At 33.5% G+C, this 17804-nt stretch overlaps 1 protein-coding gene across 1 annotated transcript; it reads right to left on the bottom strand.

Annotated features, from left to right (window-relative positions):
• Positions 1–420: 420 nt before the first annotated feature.
• On the bottom strand, positions 421–12832 carry LOC110091899 (syntaxin-32). The gene is made up of 5 exons (XM_020816197.2): positions 12201–12832; positions 2396–2646; positions 2136–2308; positions 1680–1877; positions 421–769 (listed from the first exon to the last, which is right to left on the bottom strand). The coding sequence occupies exons 1-5, from the start codon at positions 12436–12438 to the stop codon at positions 610–612; spliced, it is 1020 nt and encodes a 339-aa protein (XP_020671856.1). The 5' UTR covers positions 12439–12832; the 3' UTR covers positions 421–609.
• Positions 12833–17804: the final 4972 nt, after the last annotated feature.

Below are 17804 nucleotides of genomic sequence, written 5' to 3'. Positions count from 1 at the left end.
AATTTTTTTTGAATTAAAAAATTTTGTGCTAGAAAACGTTCTCAAATGGAGCTTTCGGCTTTCTTAGTAGTTTTTAATATAAAAATTAAAATTTTTATAGCAAAAAATTATTTTAAGAAGCAATAAAAAAATAAAAAACTATCCCAAACGAAGCCTTAATTTAGAATTGCTTTCTTACTATATTTTCAAATAATTTTCTAATATAAAAATTTAGTTCAAAAACTTTTCTTATTAAAAAGTTTTTTGAAAACAGTAAAAAAACTATCAAAATAAAATCTGAGTGAAAACCCTAATGTGAAGTACTTAATATCTTAAATAACAAAATTTGATAGCAAGAGAAAGATTTGTGTGATTATAATTTTCAATCCCTTACCAAAGAACTTCATCTGCAAAACAAATTTAATGATATTGAAAGAATCAGAAACAATTATCATGATATTAAGTTCAGAAATGGAATTCAGGCAACATTGTGATCATAGCACTCATTCCAAGGGGAGCAACAATTATTATATATTATTCTGGAATGAGATCCAAACATTATAGCCATTAAACAAGGCAAGAAAAGCAAAATAATAGGAAAAAGGAGGAGGTTGATGCCTTGGAACAAAATTATGCAACAAAAAATACAAAGATCATAAGAAAAACTATCAATACAAAGAATATCTTCAGCATCAACCACCTGTTGGAGGATATGCTGTTGAGGTACTTCAGTAGCTGGCCCTGTGCTCCTTCAACATTAGCCAATGTGTCATCCATATTCTCATCAATCCTATCAAAATATGCATAATAATTTCACTGAAATGTTTGTCAAATTAGGCAGATAAAGTTAAGGGGGGAAAAAGGGAATTTCCAATTCTTTGATATGACAATAAGTCTATTATCGGTTAATGACCTAATTAGGCTTCGTTTGAGGCGGCTTTCTTACTGCTTCTTAAAACATCTTTCTATCACACAAATTTTTTATTTTTACACCAGAAAGCTGTTTTCAAAATTAGTAAAAAAGCCATCTCAAACGAAGCCTTAAGCTTCATTTGGGACGGCTTTCTTACTACTTCTTAAAGCAGCTTTCTAGAACAAAAGTTAAATTGTTTATACTAGAAAGCTATTTTAAGAATCAGTAAGAAAGCCATCCCAAACGAAGCCTTGGTCATATTAAGACTTTGCCTACTCAGATCATGAGGGTATACTTATAAATAAGATGTTTAATGGTCATTTAAAAGAAGAATTTTGATGTAATATATGCTTTAAGAGCATCTCCAACCGAAAATCTCATTTTTCACTCAAAAATACCGTGAAACTACAAAATGTCAAGATTCATCTCCAATCGAACTCCACTTTTCACACTTTTGCAGGTAACGGTCCTCTCTTCTTTCCCGCGCCAAGTTCGGTAGAGGTAAAAATGGCGGAGATGAACAGTGCAACGCCAATATTGGCGTCCCACTGTTCACTCGCAGCCAAATAGCAGGAAATTTGCGGTTCGCTGGAGCTGGCCAGGGACGCCATTCAAGCGGTTGCAGTTCGGTTGGAGATGCCCTAAGGTAATAACAACTAACCAGCGGCATCTTTATAAACGTTGATGAGTGAAAGGGTGGTATATAAAAATTACTTGAAGGTTTAGGTGAAAAACTAGTAAATTCAACTGTAAAAATCCACAAGAAAAGTAAAACTTTTTTCAGAACCTTATAGCTAGCTCTCCCTGCTGGGAAACCATGGTGGCTAACTGAGTGAAGATGTTGCTCAGCTCATGAATAGTAGATTCAACATTTTGGAGGGCCTCTGCTCTGCTTTGCATGTAAATATCCTGTAATGGAACCATCGACTGATGTTGCTGCAGTAAGGGCTGAGCTGATGAGGATGGATCCCCATTTGTTTTCTTCCTGAAAATTCACAGCAATAATAATGGAAATTTTCATAAAATGACATTACCATTTACAGAAATTAAACTATGATCCACTATTCCAAATTCACCTTTATTCATTCAAAAGCAGGAAAATTGACCGTTAATAAATCAAGTAGCTTCCAACTGACCAAGGCTCAAAAACTGGAAACTAAGGCTTTTTACCTTATCTAATACCATTACATGTCCAAGAAAATTAACTAAGCTATTTCTAAGTGTTGTTATTATAACAAATTACCTGGGAAACAACTCAGAAGTATATGCCGAGTCATTTGCCCATGGTGCTGGAGGTGCACCTGAGTCAGATGTGGCCCTTGAGATCAGAGGTCTTTGTCGAACAAAAGGATTATTAGAATCCTTTGAAGTTGAAGAGGAGAACAATTGTCGCCGATTATCATGTACTTTCAAGTTCTGCATAATGGAAAAGAGAGAAAATTTTAATTACAATCCTTTTCTGGACTTTAATTCCTTCATGTTAAACTGAATTCTAGGACATACCTCAGTCCTCATGGTTAAAACTTCTTTGAACTCTTTTGTTGCACTCATCAAGCGATTCTTCAAGTTGTCAACCACAGTGGTAGAATGAGTAGATGTGTCACCGGAAATATCTCCACTATCATTTTGTGAATTGCAGAGGAGCTGCAAGTCCACTACTGCAGAGTTTAGAGCAGTAATGTCCTGCTTAATGACGGATGTCAGTTCTTGTATCTCAACAGTTGGGTCATCAAAAACTGATGTTCTCTTTGCCACTGAACAATACGGTATGAGGTAAAAATTAGGGACATGTCAAATAGAGATACAAGATTAAAATCACTTCAAACCATAACAATATTATTAGATAGCCCACAGGAGGGGAAAAAGTGGAGTAAAATAATACAAGGAGATTTAAGCGCATGCTGGGATTCTATGAGGACAATAAGGGTTTAGAATAATTCTTTATCAAATTCAGAGGCTCCTGCGTGTAAAGCAAATATATCCATTTAAACATTTGAATTTCAAGGCTCAAGCTGGGTATCATTGTGATTCAAAGCTTATCTGAAAACTTGCTGGATGGCCCAATCTTTCTGGGATTCAGTTCTAACAAAGTTTACTGACAGAAGATCAATTGGAATAGGTATTTCCATCTGAAGACATAATCTAAGGAGAACAAGGCAGATGGAAGATTTCAATGTTGAAATTCAGTAGGCTAGAAGTTGTCAAATGAAAGCAACTTCAGTCCTGGGGATAAACAATACAAACACACTCATCGAAAAAACTTTGCAGCATATAACAGGAAACGCTACTACAATTTTGCTGTGCTATACAATGCTAACATACTTATGTTCTAGCTGATTAGGTTATGTTGAGGCACCCCAAGTTTCTTGCATGAGTAAGATCAACGAAGATGTCATGAAATTACTTCTTATTACTACATTTGTAAATGAAAATTCAGAATTGATGCAAACTTATGTATCTTAACACCAGAAGGTAGGTATTTGCCTCTCATTCTAGCTTTCATATCAATGCAAGTTCAAACAAGACATTAATCAAAATTGTCGGCCATGGTGTACTCACAATCAAAATCTCTAAACACTACCAACCCAGTCTTGGCATATTTAACATAGAGACCCTCAAGTTCAGAAACGAATGAAGAGAAACATTTGTATCATATTTATCATTAAAATTGAGAGCAACGACCTTTGCCATTATTTTTGCTTCAAATTCATAATGAAACGTATGATCTCTTTCACGGTCATTATAGTGTTAATCATATTAAACATCACTAGAATAATAATCTTCAATAAGATCTACAGGCCTGTGATCTCTATGTTCTTTTTGGTTTATAATCCCGATGATCACAGGGATCCATGTTGTTTTGAGGTTTCTAGTCTTGGGTTTGGCATGACACAGATATATAGACCCAACCTAAGGACAATTTCGACAACCTAAGATAAAGATGCATCATGGCTTCTATGATGGATGCCCTAAGAGACACATTGTCAAACACTATATCAAGTCATTTAAGGCATATGGAAAAGATGAAGATGTCCTATAGAGTGAGTTCCCTATAAGGTCATTAGGCAAGGATGGAACATGCTGAGAAGTTCCTTTACAATAATCTTTTATTTATTAATTTGAAATCTTAAGACTTTCATTTGGGCCGTCATCTCATCTAACTTACCCAATATTCTATTAAATTTATCTTCTAGATTTCCATTTATTTATATTTGAACTCATACTCATTCTTACTATTATGTTATCATATCTATTATCTACTCAATTTGTTCCTCACTTTTATTTCATATTTACACCTTAAAAAGTCAAAATCAAATATATAATGTTGATGATACAAACCGCAACCAACGGATAACCCTACATATATTGTTAAATTAATTATTGGTTGCAACTTCAATTGCGAACAAGAATTTAAATATAAAGGAATCCTTTCAGCACACAATAAAGCCAACCTATAATAGTTCATACATAAATACACACAATTTGGGAGCTCAGGAAAAAAAAGTTCCCCATTAACACACACATACAAGTTGATATTAAGTTAATTATAATGTGCATTATTTAAAATAAGGAAATATACATGACATTGGATTTGCCAATCAATAAACAAAAGCACTCAATTTATAATAGCAATGAGACCTCATCACAGAGAACGATCAAACTTGTATCTTGATACCGTATCTTTAGGAAGACGTGTGGTTGGTATCTCAAGAAATCTTTGTAGTTGAACTGTTGAAGTAGAAGCCCTCCATATATTTCATCTTCTTTAACTTTTTTTTTAATATTTTCTTATCATGTAAAGGCCTTGATTAGGAGAGAGATCGCTTAGAGAGTGAAGAAAGACGCCTCAAGGAACAAAATCTGAATTTGATTTAGATTACATGAACTAATTTAGTGGATGGATTCTGAAAATTGGTTAAGAATTTGAGTTAAATACGATATTATACTTACATTCAAATTTTAAGGGGGGAATATGAATTTTAAATCAAAACCCACATCTTGGGTGGTTTGTTGAGAAAATAGATTTTCATTTCTAAGAATTAGATTTTTCCTTTTTTTTTTTTTTTGATACTTAACGATTGAGGGCTAGATGTGTGGAGAGAGAAGCAACATAGAGATTATGTACTTCATTGGTTTTGCTTCATGAGGGGAAAGGACATAGAATATGAATGTTCAACTTTTGTTATGGGATAAATAAAGAAGCGCATGAAATTGATTTAAAAGCAAAAAATAGCTTGAAATTGATGTAAATGAGACCAAAACAATTAAATTAACTCATGTTACACAACAGAATTGCAGATAAATAGAAAATAAGAAACAAAAATAAATGATACCAACATAATGAATCTTCAAACTGTTGATGTTTATACCTCAAAAAATCAGGCTATTGAATTCTCAATGCAAGAAAACTAGAAAGTCAAAAATATGTGCTACAGGAATTTTTAGCTGTACTCATCATAACATCATTTTTAAAATGATTAAGGGAATATAATTATGCAGTGTGTTATTTGCCCTCCAATTAATAAAGATCAAGATAGATAGGATTTCATATATTTATCTATTTATTTATTTATTTATTTATTATAATTTTAAATGTAGTTGGAGTGGATATTGTGTCATTTGAATTCTACGTTGTCCACATTATAACATTATTTTTACAATGAATAAGGAGCTATAATTAAGCAATATTGTCTGTCATCCAATTAATGCAATCTGGATATATAAGAGTTTATTTATGAATTTGAGTTTTAAATGTACTAAGAGAGAGATTATTGCGTATGCAATGCATTATCTAACTAAAGAGGGAGTGTGCAAAGAGGATAGGTTGCATTCATTTCAAGCCCATCAGTAGGAGGTTGGGGTGCACAGAGTGTTGCACTAGGTTTTTATCAAGTAGGTATTAAGCAGGTACAGTAGAAGTGCTGGATCTTCTAAGCTATCCAAGTGATGCTTGGCGAGGGGCTGTGCGTATTTGTATGGGGGTGGAGAAGGGTGGTTCTGGCTGTGTGTAGGGGTGCTTGGACTAGTATAGCTAATCTACAATGCAAAAGATACAAAGAGATTAATGTATGACAACTCAAGGTTAGGGATTTCTGATGCAACTAGATGCATATTGCATAATACATTTTCATGCAAAGTAAAATAAAGAATTTGTAGATTAAAAGTTATTAATTAATACAACTCATTTTCTTTAAATGAAAGCATACAATAATAATCTTCAAACTCAATTGAAAATAAAATTATCTAAAATATCTAACATTTTCAGAATAATTTGAAAAAACAAAAAATTAGTGAGCAAACTAATTAATTTTTGCAAAATTAGATTTCTACCATACCAATTTTTTTATCGAAGTCATGAATTCTAAGAAAAACAAAAATAAAGTACACAGAAGAGATAGGCAAAGAAAAAAAATTATCATAGTAGAGAAAAAATAGGTTTCGCACAGTACAAGGAGAAGTCTTCCTCAGAATAAAGCTACTGTAATTGTACCACGCTCAAAGAAATCACACGTCCAAGTTGAACTTATCAAGGATTTAAAGCAAAAAAAAAAATGGACGTTTTCAATTATCAGCCTCAAACAACTATTTATAGGCTCCTTATATCCTAGATTAATAAATAAGATTGACAAAGGATTAGCTTAATTTAGATTTCAATTAATCCAAAGAGGCAATTTAATTTTAAAATTAGATTTCACATAGAATCATACTTCCCTATTAGCCAAAATTCAACATCAAATCATATAAGGCTTTCAAGGTGCTACAGTAATACAACATTTGAATAATACATGCATGTTCGCTCAAGAAAAATGATGCACGATCCTCCGTCTTCTAAGCTAGGATTCCATTCTTTATGAGGAAAATTAATGTTTATTAACTATATTAGATTTGAGACCTCAACTTCCTATGAGTGCAAACCCTCAAAATTAATTACTCATCCCACTCATGGGAGAGCACTCTCGATTAAGAATGAGTTACTCTAATATAATTTTAATTTCAAAATTAGTGACTTGAGATTTATTTGAATAAATGAGAGATGTTTGTTTGAGATGAAGGTAAACATGATCAAGATCCTATGGTTCCATTATCCCAAGAATACCAACGATCTCAGTCTAAAAACATTAACAACCTATAAGTCATAACATCCGGGGAATTTGATTAGTAGCCATATGTTGCCTCCTCTCAGACATCACGAGTAGACCGAGGTGATTGAGTGTAGATTTTAGCTTGTTACAATTTTAGAGTTTAATTAATTTAGTGAGCTTGTTAGCATAGAAGCTGGCTTGAATGTAATTTAAGTTTCAGACTTACATTCATTAGAATTTCATGATTTAAATTGGGTTGGGATCACATCCATTAGAATTCCCAAATTTAATTAGATTGGGGCTATGTTGCACCGATACACCTATTTATGAAGGCGTGTTGTATCCGATACACCGATACACGGATACGCCTCCAATACTCCACTGATACGTGTCGGATACATCAAAGTCGTATCCAATTAAAATACTATTTAATTTCAAAAGGACGTGTATCCGATACGCGTGTCCGTTGAAAAACAAATAGAAATCCGGAAAAAAAAAAAAGACGTGTCGTATTTACTTTCGCGGTTGCGAGCAAGATTCTCTCATTTCCGAGATGGATTTGAGTTTCTTGATGATATGAAAATAGTAAAAATTATTAATCTTTCACTTAATGAGCCTAAATTAGAAGCTTTGTTATTTATTGAAGATGGTATGGAAGTTCAAAGACAAACCAATGAAGAAAATAATTATATCATTCCTTCTATTGAATACTTGAAACTTCATGTGCTAAATAATTTATGTTTATGCTTTTGTTGTTGTACTAGACATTTAATACTTACTTATATTTTGATATCATAAGATACAATGCTACAAATGATGTTGTTGCCATTTTTTTTTGTAATTTCAAATATTATGTTTTGATTGCAGATTGCTTTCTTAATTTTTATGTATGATTTATAAATTATAATGTCGTGTCCGCGCCGTACCTGTATCCTGTATTTTTAAGAATTGATGTGCCCCGTATCTGTATCGTATCCGTATCGGTGCAACATAAGATTGGGGCTTACACCCACACGACGTACAGCACGCACACACACTTAGTGTCTCTCCTACTTTTTTTATTTTAATTTCTCTTCTTTTATATTTATATTTTTTTAAAGAGGAAAGATGATTAATTTGATGTAGTTGCAATCTCCAAACTCGCGATTACCCTCACACCCTTCAAGTTTAGAAAATTAAAATCCTTTCCATTCTCTTACTCGGGTGAACAATTATTGCGTGTAGTCGAGGTTGGTCGAGCGTCTGGGGCAAAAAAAAAAATGTCCAATGCGTCATGGAGTTGTTTCGTGCCAATTTAATCGAGCAAGATAGAGTTACGAGAGCAAAACAACCATGAGATGTGAGCTCATGCGCATCATGCTAAGTGATAATGTCAATCTATAATTAATTAATTTAATTTAAATAAGCTTAATTTATGAAATCTATTAAAAAGTTTTGAAAATAAATATTTATATTTTATTATATATATCTACCGAAGTCATTTTTCAAAGGATAAAAAGTTGTTATTTTAAAAAAATTAACGGTGAGTTCTCTCTCTCTCTCTCTCTCTCTCTCTCTCTCTCTCTCTCTCTCTCTCTTTTTGTTATTTAAATTCTTCAACAATGATGATTAATTGTCTCGGCCGTTTCGATGCTCTAACTCTCCTGCTATATGTTTGAATCCCCAATTCAAAAAAAGTCGAGAACGTTTGATGAACCCAGGACAACTGTAAATGTCCAATACCAGTTTGAACATCCATATGTGCAATATAAAAAATAGGCACCTGTATCGAAACGAAGAATAAAAACCCAAGTCATAGAAGCCGTCTCAATGAGAGTTGGCAATGGAAGAGAATCCAAGCAACGAAAATCAACCACTCCAAGAATTATTGGTAGCCCGTCTACACCCAAACAGGCGAGCTGCCCTATTAGGAATGTATCCTTTCAAGATCACATAATCATGACGACAATAACATAGTAAACCAAGTCTCATGCTAGCAAAATATTCTACAATAGGTTGATAAACATATCTAGAAAATAAAGGTCGACCTCCTCGAATGTTAGAATAAAAAAACCTTATACCCAAGCTCTGAAGCAATAGACGCCCAATGGGTGATATGTGGATAAGTTTAAAACAATTAATCATGTGAGAATGAGCAAACAAGAACATCCAAATATAGTTTTGATCTGTAACAGACATAGCCCTAGTAAGTTGCATCATAAGAGAGAAACGTTTGTATGTAAAATAGCTAGGTAACTCGGGACAACTAAAAACACCAGCAATATGAATATGGATCTATCCATGAATATAATGCCAAGGGACCTCCACATTATATTGATGTGAACCATACATGATACTAATTCACTTAAATCCACGATATATCTATGCAAATACTGCACGACCCAAAAAATCATCTTTCCACGTGCAATTAAACTAGCCATCAAAAGAGTTCCGAGACGAAAAAATTTATCTTGACCAGGAAAAACAAAGTAACATAACCATGTGGCCATCAAAGCCACAAAGAACATCTCCTCGATGACACCCCTAGCCAAAATGGAGTATACGCCCTTTGCTAATGCAGGCTGAAGCATTTCTTCTATGAACTTATCCGTAAAATGAAATCCATTACCAAAAGAATCATGAAGTCGAGCAAAGAGAGCAACATATGCCTTTCGGCCTAAAAAGCTCTCAACCTAAACATTTAAAAAAATAGTTCTATGGAGAATGTGATTTGTATTCTGCTATAAATAAAGATGATGATAATGAGTCAAAGTCTGATGAAGACCACCTTCTCCTTTGTTGACCAACCTGTTAACGACTAAAAAGATCATAATTTAGATTTAGATGAATACATTCTTCATAAGGATCCCCCGAGATAGGTAAACCATATATAGCTTGTAAATCCCATAAAACAATGAGGGATGTGCAGTAACCTATAAAATTGTGAAATGATTTAGGGCTCTATCAATCTCTAACAATGCTTAGGTTTTCTTTGATATGAAAAAATTATAAAAATATCACTTAATATACGCAAGTATATGTGCTGAATCAAGTAATATAGTGATAGAGTAGAATATCGATCTCACGATAAAGATATGCTCACTTTCAAACACTAGTATTATTTACTAAAATTACAAGAATTATCCTACCCAATAAAAATATATGTTGTGGATATTCAATCAGTTAAATTAAAATTAGATAAAGATAATGAATACACTATATGGATATAATGTTTTGAATTGATGAATGCAAATAATATATTTCCTAATGAATCACTTTTAATTGTGATGCTATTCAGAGAATATGCATTCCTAGATCTATGTTGAATTTGTAGGAACAAAGGATGTCTACAGACTTCCTGTAGTTGTATCTTCTTAAGAATTTTGTAATTTCATACCCTATGCCTAAGCATGATGCATACTAATTCAATATACCTGGTTAGGCTTGCTTACCTCCGTCGAGGCCCCACATTACACCTAATTTTAACTACATATATGTCATTGTGTGCATTAAATAAAGATCTGGTAATATTAAAATATATTTTTAATCATTTAATGAATAAAAGAATTTATTAGTACTACATATGGTACTTATATCATCAATTCAAAACAAGAGAATTTAGCCATAAATAGAGTAGAATTGAAACAAACTCATTTTTATTAATAGCATGATAGAAAAAAAAATACAAGAGATAGATATTCATCTGATTGGTTCAATAGATCTCCTCTACACTCCTTTTTACTTGCAAATTGCTTCAACATATATAAGTCAAACACTTTAATGATGGTATCAAGTACTTCTCTAAATTTCTTTAGTTGTTATCCTAAGAAAATTTTAGAGAAGCACTCTGAATTATATTGAAATTATCTAAGTGACTGAACTTTCTAACAAACATAACACAATGACTATTTATAGAAAAACACAAAATAGTCATATGGCCCTGTGGCGCTTGAAATATTGGCACCATTGTGCCCAACAAATGAATTAACGCCGTTGAGTTGATTTTCTAGTTCCATCGCGGCGCTTGCTAACTTGGATCAATTACTTAATCAACAATCGCGTCGCTTTGCTGACAGATCGTGTCCTTGGAAGTTACAGCTGCTGCATCGCGGCGCTGTCTGATAGAGAAGTTGGCGCTTCCATGTCAATGTCCTGGCGCTCTGACGATATTCTTGATGGTGTTGTTTGTTCTCATGTCGTGGCACTATATGAAACTTAGACTTTTATTCCTTTTATGTATTTTTCTTGCACAATACAACTAAAACAATATATTTTCAATGAAAATATAACACATAAAATAACACAATATTTACACTTATCATGTCTTTTAGCCTTATTCGACGTGAATAAATTCCATGACTATTTTTTTACTTCATTGGTTCTAATTGGCTAAATTAAGGTGTTGCAAAATCACTAGTTTTGTTGACCTGAGGATTTGATAACCTAATGTTTTGAGGTATTAACATTAACAACTTAAAATTTAACAATTTTGATAGTCTTTTTTTTTTTAAATTTATTTTTATTTGATAATTTCATTGCACACGCTAATGTCAATTCCTCTATCAATAAGATACTCGGTTGTAACAAAGGTGAATCAATTTTCCATAAAAGTAGTGCTAATTGGTAAAATGTTAGGTATTCAAAACTTTCTCACAAAATTTTCACGATGTCACAACCAAGTGCAGAATATCAGGAGATTTTTGCATGCTAGAGTTGAAAAACATAAGAGAAATGAATACAAAAGGATTCATAAAAGAGACACCGAACAATTTTGGTAAGGTTAATGATTATGTTTAGGAGGAAGAAGAAGAGGAGGATAATGAAGAAATGCCTTGTATAACTTCTGCCCCTTCCTTTTTTTACATGTGATTGTCTGCAATTTTCCCATTCATGCTTTGATGAATTCTCATGTTTTTAGATAATTAGTAGCCAGAATGCATAGTTCTATATTCACAATAAATTTTTTTCCCATGCAGAATTCAGTATCAGATAGTTATAATACGAATGCAAAAACAAAAAAACAAAAAAAAAAACAGAAAAAAAAATTCAATTCCAAATAACTAAACTGCCATCATTTAAATTACTCAAAGACCGTATTTAACAAGCAGTTAATACTTGAGTTCATATAACAGCAATGCAGAATATTGCCTCAGCATATCAGGAGACAAAATAGTCCCTTCATAAGAACTCATCTTCCTAAGAGAATTAGCAGCCAAAGACTAAGAAATTATAAGCATAGGTCTTACATTTTGCAAGTTTAGCAAGCTTCTGCGAAGTCTGATGAATCCCGAGCCCAATCTTTGAAGCTCTCTTGCTAAATTCCGACTGGATGGAGATTGCCAACTTCGGGCCCTCCAGTTTTAACCCAACATTACTACTCTGCGCATTTGAGGCAGACGATAGCGACTTCCTTAACCTCTCAGCTACATTAAGAAACTCCTGCGTCCGATCACGGTAAGAAGATTGCCCGGATCTGGCGTACATCTCCGAAACCCTAGTTGCCGGATCCACGAAAAATAACACAGATCTATCGAGAAACCGTGCATACACAAATACAAAGTTGTAAAGACAATCAGATCAATTCCTGCACGAATCCTTCCTGTGGATGTCGATCCAAGATCTATGCGTTAGAACGGCAAAATCGAGCATCCAAATCAACCCAAGCTTTAGACCGATGTTCTTTCTTTTCAACAGCCGCGCCACCACTGTCGCAGGACTTAAGTCACCGGGCTGCGTGACCCAGAACACTCGATCAATCGATTAGTTGAGGAAGAAAATCGAAGAAGCGCATGATGCCTTCAGGTGTAAGAAATACGAGGGAGGGAAGTAAGCAGCAGCATCGAGAGACCGCGGGGAAGCCTGGTTATGGGTGTGCTGGATTGAACTTATTAATAATAATTATAATAATAATAATTGCTCACATTTGATTGACCCCTCATTAAATTTTAGCTCTAAGGAGAATAAATTTTAGTTTGGGACAGCTTTTTGTTGATTCTTAAAATAATTTTTTAATACAATATTTTTTATCTTTGTACTAAAAAATAGCTTTAAGAAACAGTCAAAAAATCGTTCAAAACAAAACTTAACTTTAATCGTACTTATAGCTATTCTTCTTGAGGTTCTTGGTTGTCTCAAAGATCTAGCATTAGATGATTATCTAATGGAAAAAATAACTTAAAGTTTTTATTTGCTAGAATTAGAAGTAATATAAACAAATAAAAAACAATTCCATTATTTTTAGCCATTTTTCTGTCACCCATGATATCCAACTTCATCATCCAGTAGTTCCAAAACTTATTCAATGCCAACATAACCACTATTACATATGTCTCCTCCATCCCCATTGGTAATACTAATTGCCCACCTTACTCCCTCAATGGTTGCCCCTTAACTAATGAGGAAATCAAATGTGTTATCTTCTCCAACCCCTCTTCCTCGTCTCAAGGTCGTAATAGCTTCACCTTTGAATTCTATAAGATGCTTGGGATATTATTGGACAGTATGGGTGTCAATTCGGGTCAGCGGGTTGGGTTCGGGTTGAACCCGGAACTGACCCGGCACTGTTCGGGTAAAACCGAACCTGACCCGTTTTTAAAAACGGGTCAGGTTCCATACACGAACCCGACCCGATACGAATGACCAAAAGTTGACCTAAAAATGCTAATTCTTGGGTCAAAAATAGGTCAATATTCAATTTTCGGGTCAAAACGGGTCAATCTCGGGTTTCGGGTCAAATATGAGTTTTCGTGTCACTTTCGGGACAATTTCAGGTTGTTGGGTCAACCCGAACTAGACTCGATTTTTAAAACAGGTTGATTTGTTCAACCCGAACCCGGATTTCTTCGGATCGGGTTCGGGTCGTGTCAAAAATTGACACCCCTATTGGACAGCATGTTTGTAGAGCTTTCAAATGTTTCTTTTTCACTACCCATATGCCTAAAAGAACAAAAACCATGGTTATTGCTTTAATCCCTTAACAACCTCATGACAGCTATATTAAAGACTTTAGACTTATATTCCTATGTAATCTTTTTTTTATTAAATTATAGCTAATATTTTAGTTAATAGATTGAAGTACATAATGACTTTCATTACACATTCAAGCCAATCTGAATTCATACATAAGAGGATTTCAACTAACAATATCTTGCTTGCTTCAGAATTTCTGGGGGAATTCAATTTGATAACTAGAAGGATTTTTTTTGCCAAATTTGATATCCAAAAGGCATTTGACACTGTTTCCAGGGAATTTTTGTTGTGCATGGTGGAGCAAAAAGATTTTCCTCGGCTCTTTCTTTCTTGGATTAAAGTTTGCATTGAGAATGTCAATTTATCGATTTATATCAATGGTGCACTTGAAGGTTACTTTGGATCTACCACACATTTGAGGAAGGGTCATTCATTGTCCCCCTATCTCTTCTGCATCATAATGGATGAACTTTCTTAGTTGTTGGAAGAAGACACCTCCAATGAATACCCCTTTAATGGTATCACTATTGCTGAGAAAAATTATACCCATCTTGTGTATGCGGATGACTTACTTATTTTTGGTAAAGCTTACTCTCATAATGCCCATTCTCTTAAAAACGTTTTAGAAACTCTTAGAACCTCATATGGTCTTTATATAAACAATGATAAAAGTGACATTCTCCTCTCTAAAGACACCAATGTTACCTCTAGCATTTGTAATATTATTGGCATCACTCATGTTGATATTTCTCTAAAGTATTTTAGCCTTCCTATATCCCCAAAAAGACTTCTTCTATCTGATTTTCAACTTGTCATGAACTTTATCACTGCTCTACTTGATGGTTTGGAGGCTAGAATTCTTTATTTTGCTGGCAAAATCCAATTTCTCCGGTTCACTATCTTAAATACCCTTGCATATTGGATTTGAGGTTCAATCATACCTAAATTTGGTTGTAAATTCATCAATAATATTTGTTATATATTCTTATTCCATGGTAACATTAATGCAAAAAAGCTCCACCTCATCTCTTGGAATAAAACAACTAAACCTAAAACTCTTGGAGGATTCAGTATACATGCTATCCAATCTCTTTACCATGCCTTCTTCTGCTCTCTGATATGACACATATACAATAGGCATAACTAGTTAGTTACTTGGTACAGGCTAAAGTTTGCTCACTTTGAAAGATTACCTCCCCTTCATCTTAAACCTCTTCTTACTATAAGTTGTTATACTCTACTGATTCTCGTATTTAAAGCTTTATTTCTCTCAAAGTCACCCATAGCAGTAACCCTTCATTTTTTTGGGACCCTTGGTGTGATGGCAAAATATTAAGTGATGTCATGGGATGTGGCTATAATTTTGACTATGGTTATTAAGCTCTTTTATGATGCATAACACTTGGTCAATTCTTGTCCAAGTAATTAGAGAGTTCAATTCCCCTGAAATTTCTCCTCCTGCTAGCCCATCCACCAGTACTCTGCATCGCCATCCAATAGAAAGACTGCTAACGGTACATTTCTATCAATTAAGAGGATATTGCATACCATTAAATATATTTTCCAACCTCCTCAACCAGTCCTCTGTTACTCTGGGCTCAACAGTGTCCTCAAATCTTGGAGGCTTCAATCTCATAAATATATGCAGATGTCTATCTACATATTCATATCTAACAATAGAAATTGCTTTATGCCTCACCCATCATTTGAGCTATTAATGTAGCAAACTGTGAAACTATATCTGAACCAACTGTTAGAGCAGGACCATATACAGGAGCCGCATGACTAGCACTCTATCCATCGATCATGTCAGGGTATGGTGAATCCATAATCACACATAATATGCAACTATGTACACATGCACATAAAATAAAAATAATGAACACTCAAACATACTAGAAACTACCCCACCAGACTTATAGATCAATTCTTATAGCTCTATTATATGATCCAATTTCAAAACTATTGCTCTGATACCACTCAAGTTGTTTGTCGCATCCCAACCATGATATGTCCTATCATGTTAGGACGGTGACAAGCAAATCCCAATATATAATTTTGAAATTATTTTAGATTTTCTACCGATATTCATTGACATAATGAAGAACTACAGAGCTATCAAAATATCCAAATACTGAAAAACTCATCCACAAAGTTTCTTTCATTCATCAAAATAATTATATACAATACAGTCCATGACTACATACAAGAGTTACAAAATTGAAAAGTAAACTAAACTATACAAAAATTAAAATAGTAAAATACTTATAACCTCATATCTGATCCTGGACAGCTAGTCCATAACCTCTTTCTCTTTACTAAGTCCTGAAAATCATGAGTAAAATCACAGTGAGCTATAACAGCTTAGCAAGTCAAATAAAGCTAATATAAATTTCCAAACATTTTTTAATTTCAAATATTTTAAAGCAGTTAATTGCAGTTTAAATAATTCACTAAACAGAGAATCACAAAACAGAATAATGTAATGAATACATAACAAATATTATATGATTCATATAACCATACAAAACAGATGAATAAGATAACAATGCTGAACAAATGAATCAGATAATAGAACAAAATAAATAAATAGATATAAATTCATATCACAGTATTATTCAGATCACATTTTTCGGACCTAGACATAATCTCAAATGATTCTAGCCCGTATGACTCCCTTTCATTTGTGCTTACAGCACCAGAACATATCAGATTCACATCACATTTCCCGGACCCAGACATAATCTCAAAGGATTCTGGCCCATTATGACTCCTTGAAATTCCCTAACACATATAAAATCTCAAAAGATTCTGGCCCCTTATAACTCTTAAAAATTCCGTGACATAGATATAATCTCAAAGAATTATGGCCCATTATAACTCCTAACAGATATCATTTAATCACATGTGCACATATATCATCACATTATAACAATTATAGAGTAATTGGGTATGTATCAAAATATCACAATATTGTATAATAATAAACAATAGAAAATCCAACGAGGCAAAATACATAGTTTCAAAAAATTACTAAATTACTAGGGATTGTGTAAAACAATGTTTTAAGACTTTTGTTGTTCTACAATAATATTTTTCAACATCCCGATAATTTTCTATTCAATAAAAACCTCTTAGATTTCAGAATGCCATGTGAAAATTTTACTTAAAATATTCAGAATGTGCATAATCATAATCCCTATATCATATAAAAAGTTATGCGGTGAAAGTATTACTGGTGCAAAGTTATCTTTGTTTTTCGCTAATGGATAGAAAATTTAGATCGAAATATTCGTCAAACTTTCACTTTTTTGAAAATTGAGATAGACATAATGTGTCTTACCTCGAGTCGAATAACCTTTCCAATTGCGTCGACGGACGAAAACGGGTCCAAAAACTAGATTTCCTCTTCTCTTCCTCTCTCTATTCGTTTCTCTAAACCGTGAAAATGACTAAATAGATAGTTCCGATCGTATGGACGATATTTATGTTTGTACCAGGACGAACGCCTCTGTTCTGTTATAGGACAATGATCGTATATACGATAATTAATTTCGTACAGAGACGAACACCTATGTTCTGTTCTCGGACGAAGATCATACAGACAATAATTAATTTCGTACCGTGACGAACGCCTCTCTTCAGATCACATTCAATTCATCCAGACGATTTGTACAGACGAAATAAAAAATTATGGCCCAAATGAACTCAGTTTGTATCGGACGAACTTCTTTGAGTTAGCTAAAATTTTCTTTAAAGTTTAAGGGTTTCACAATAAATCTGTCAATTCAATAAGACATCAATCTTGATGTTGAGTAGCATTGGAAGAAAAAAGTAGAGCTGATCAACATAATATAATTCCAAGATAATAATTATAGTCA

This window comes from Dendrobium catenatum, unplaced genomic scaffold (assembly GCF_001605985.2).
Source record: "Dendrobium catenatum unplaced genomic scaffold, ASM160598v2 fragScaff_scaffold_1126, whole genome shotgun sequence".
NCBI lineage: Eukaryota > Viridiplantae > Streptophyta > Magnoliopsida > Asparagales > Orchidaceae > Dendrobium > Dendrobium catenatum.
Note: the sequence above shows the minus strand (reverse complement) of the source record. Positions and strands in the feature narration are given on the sequence as shown.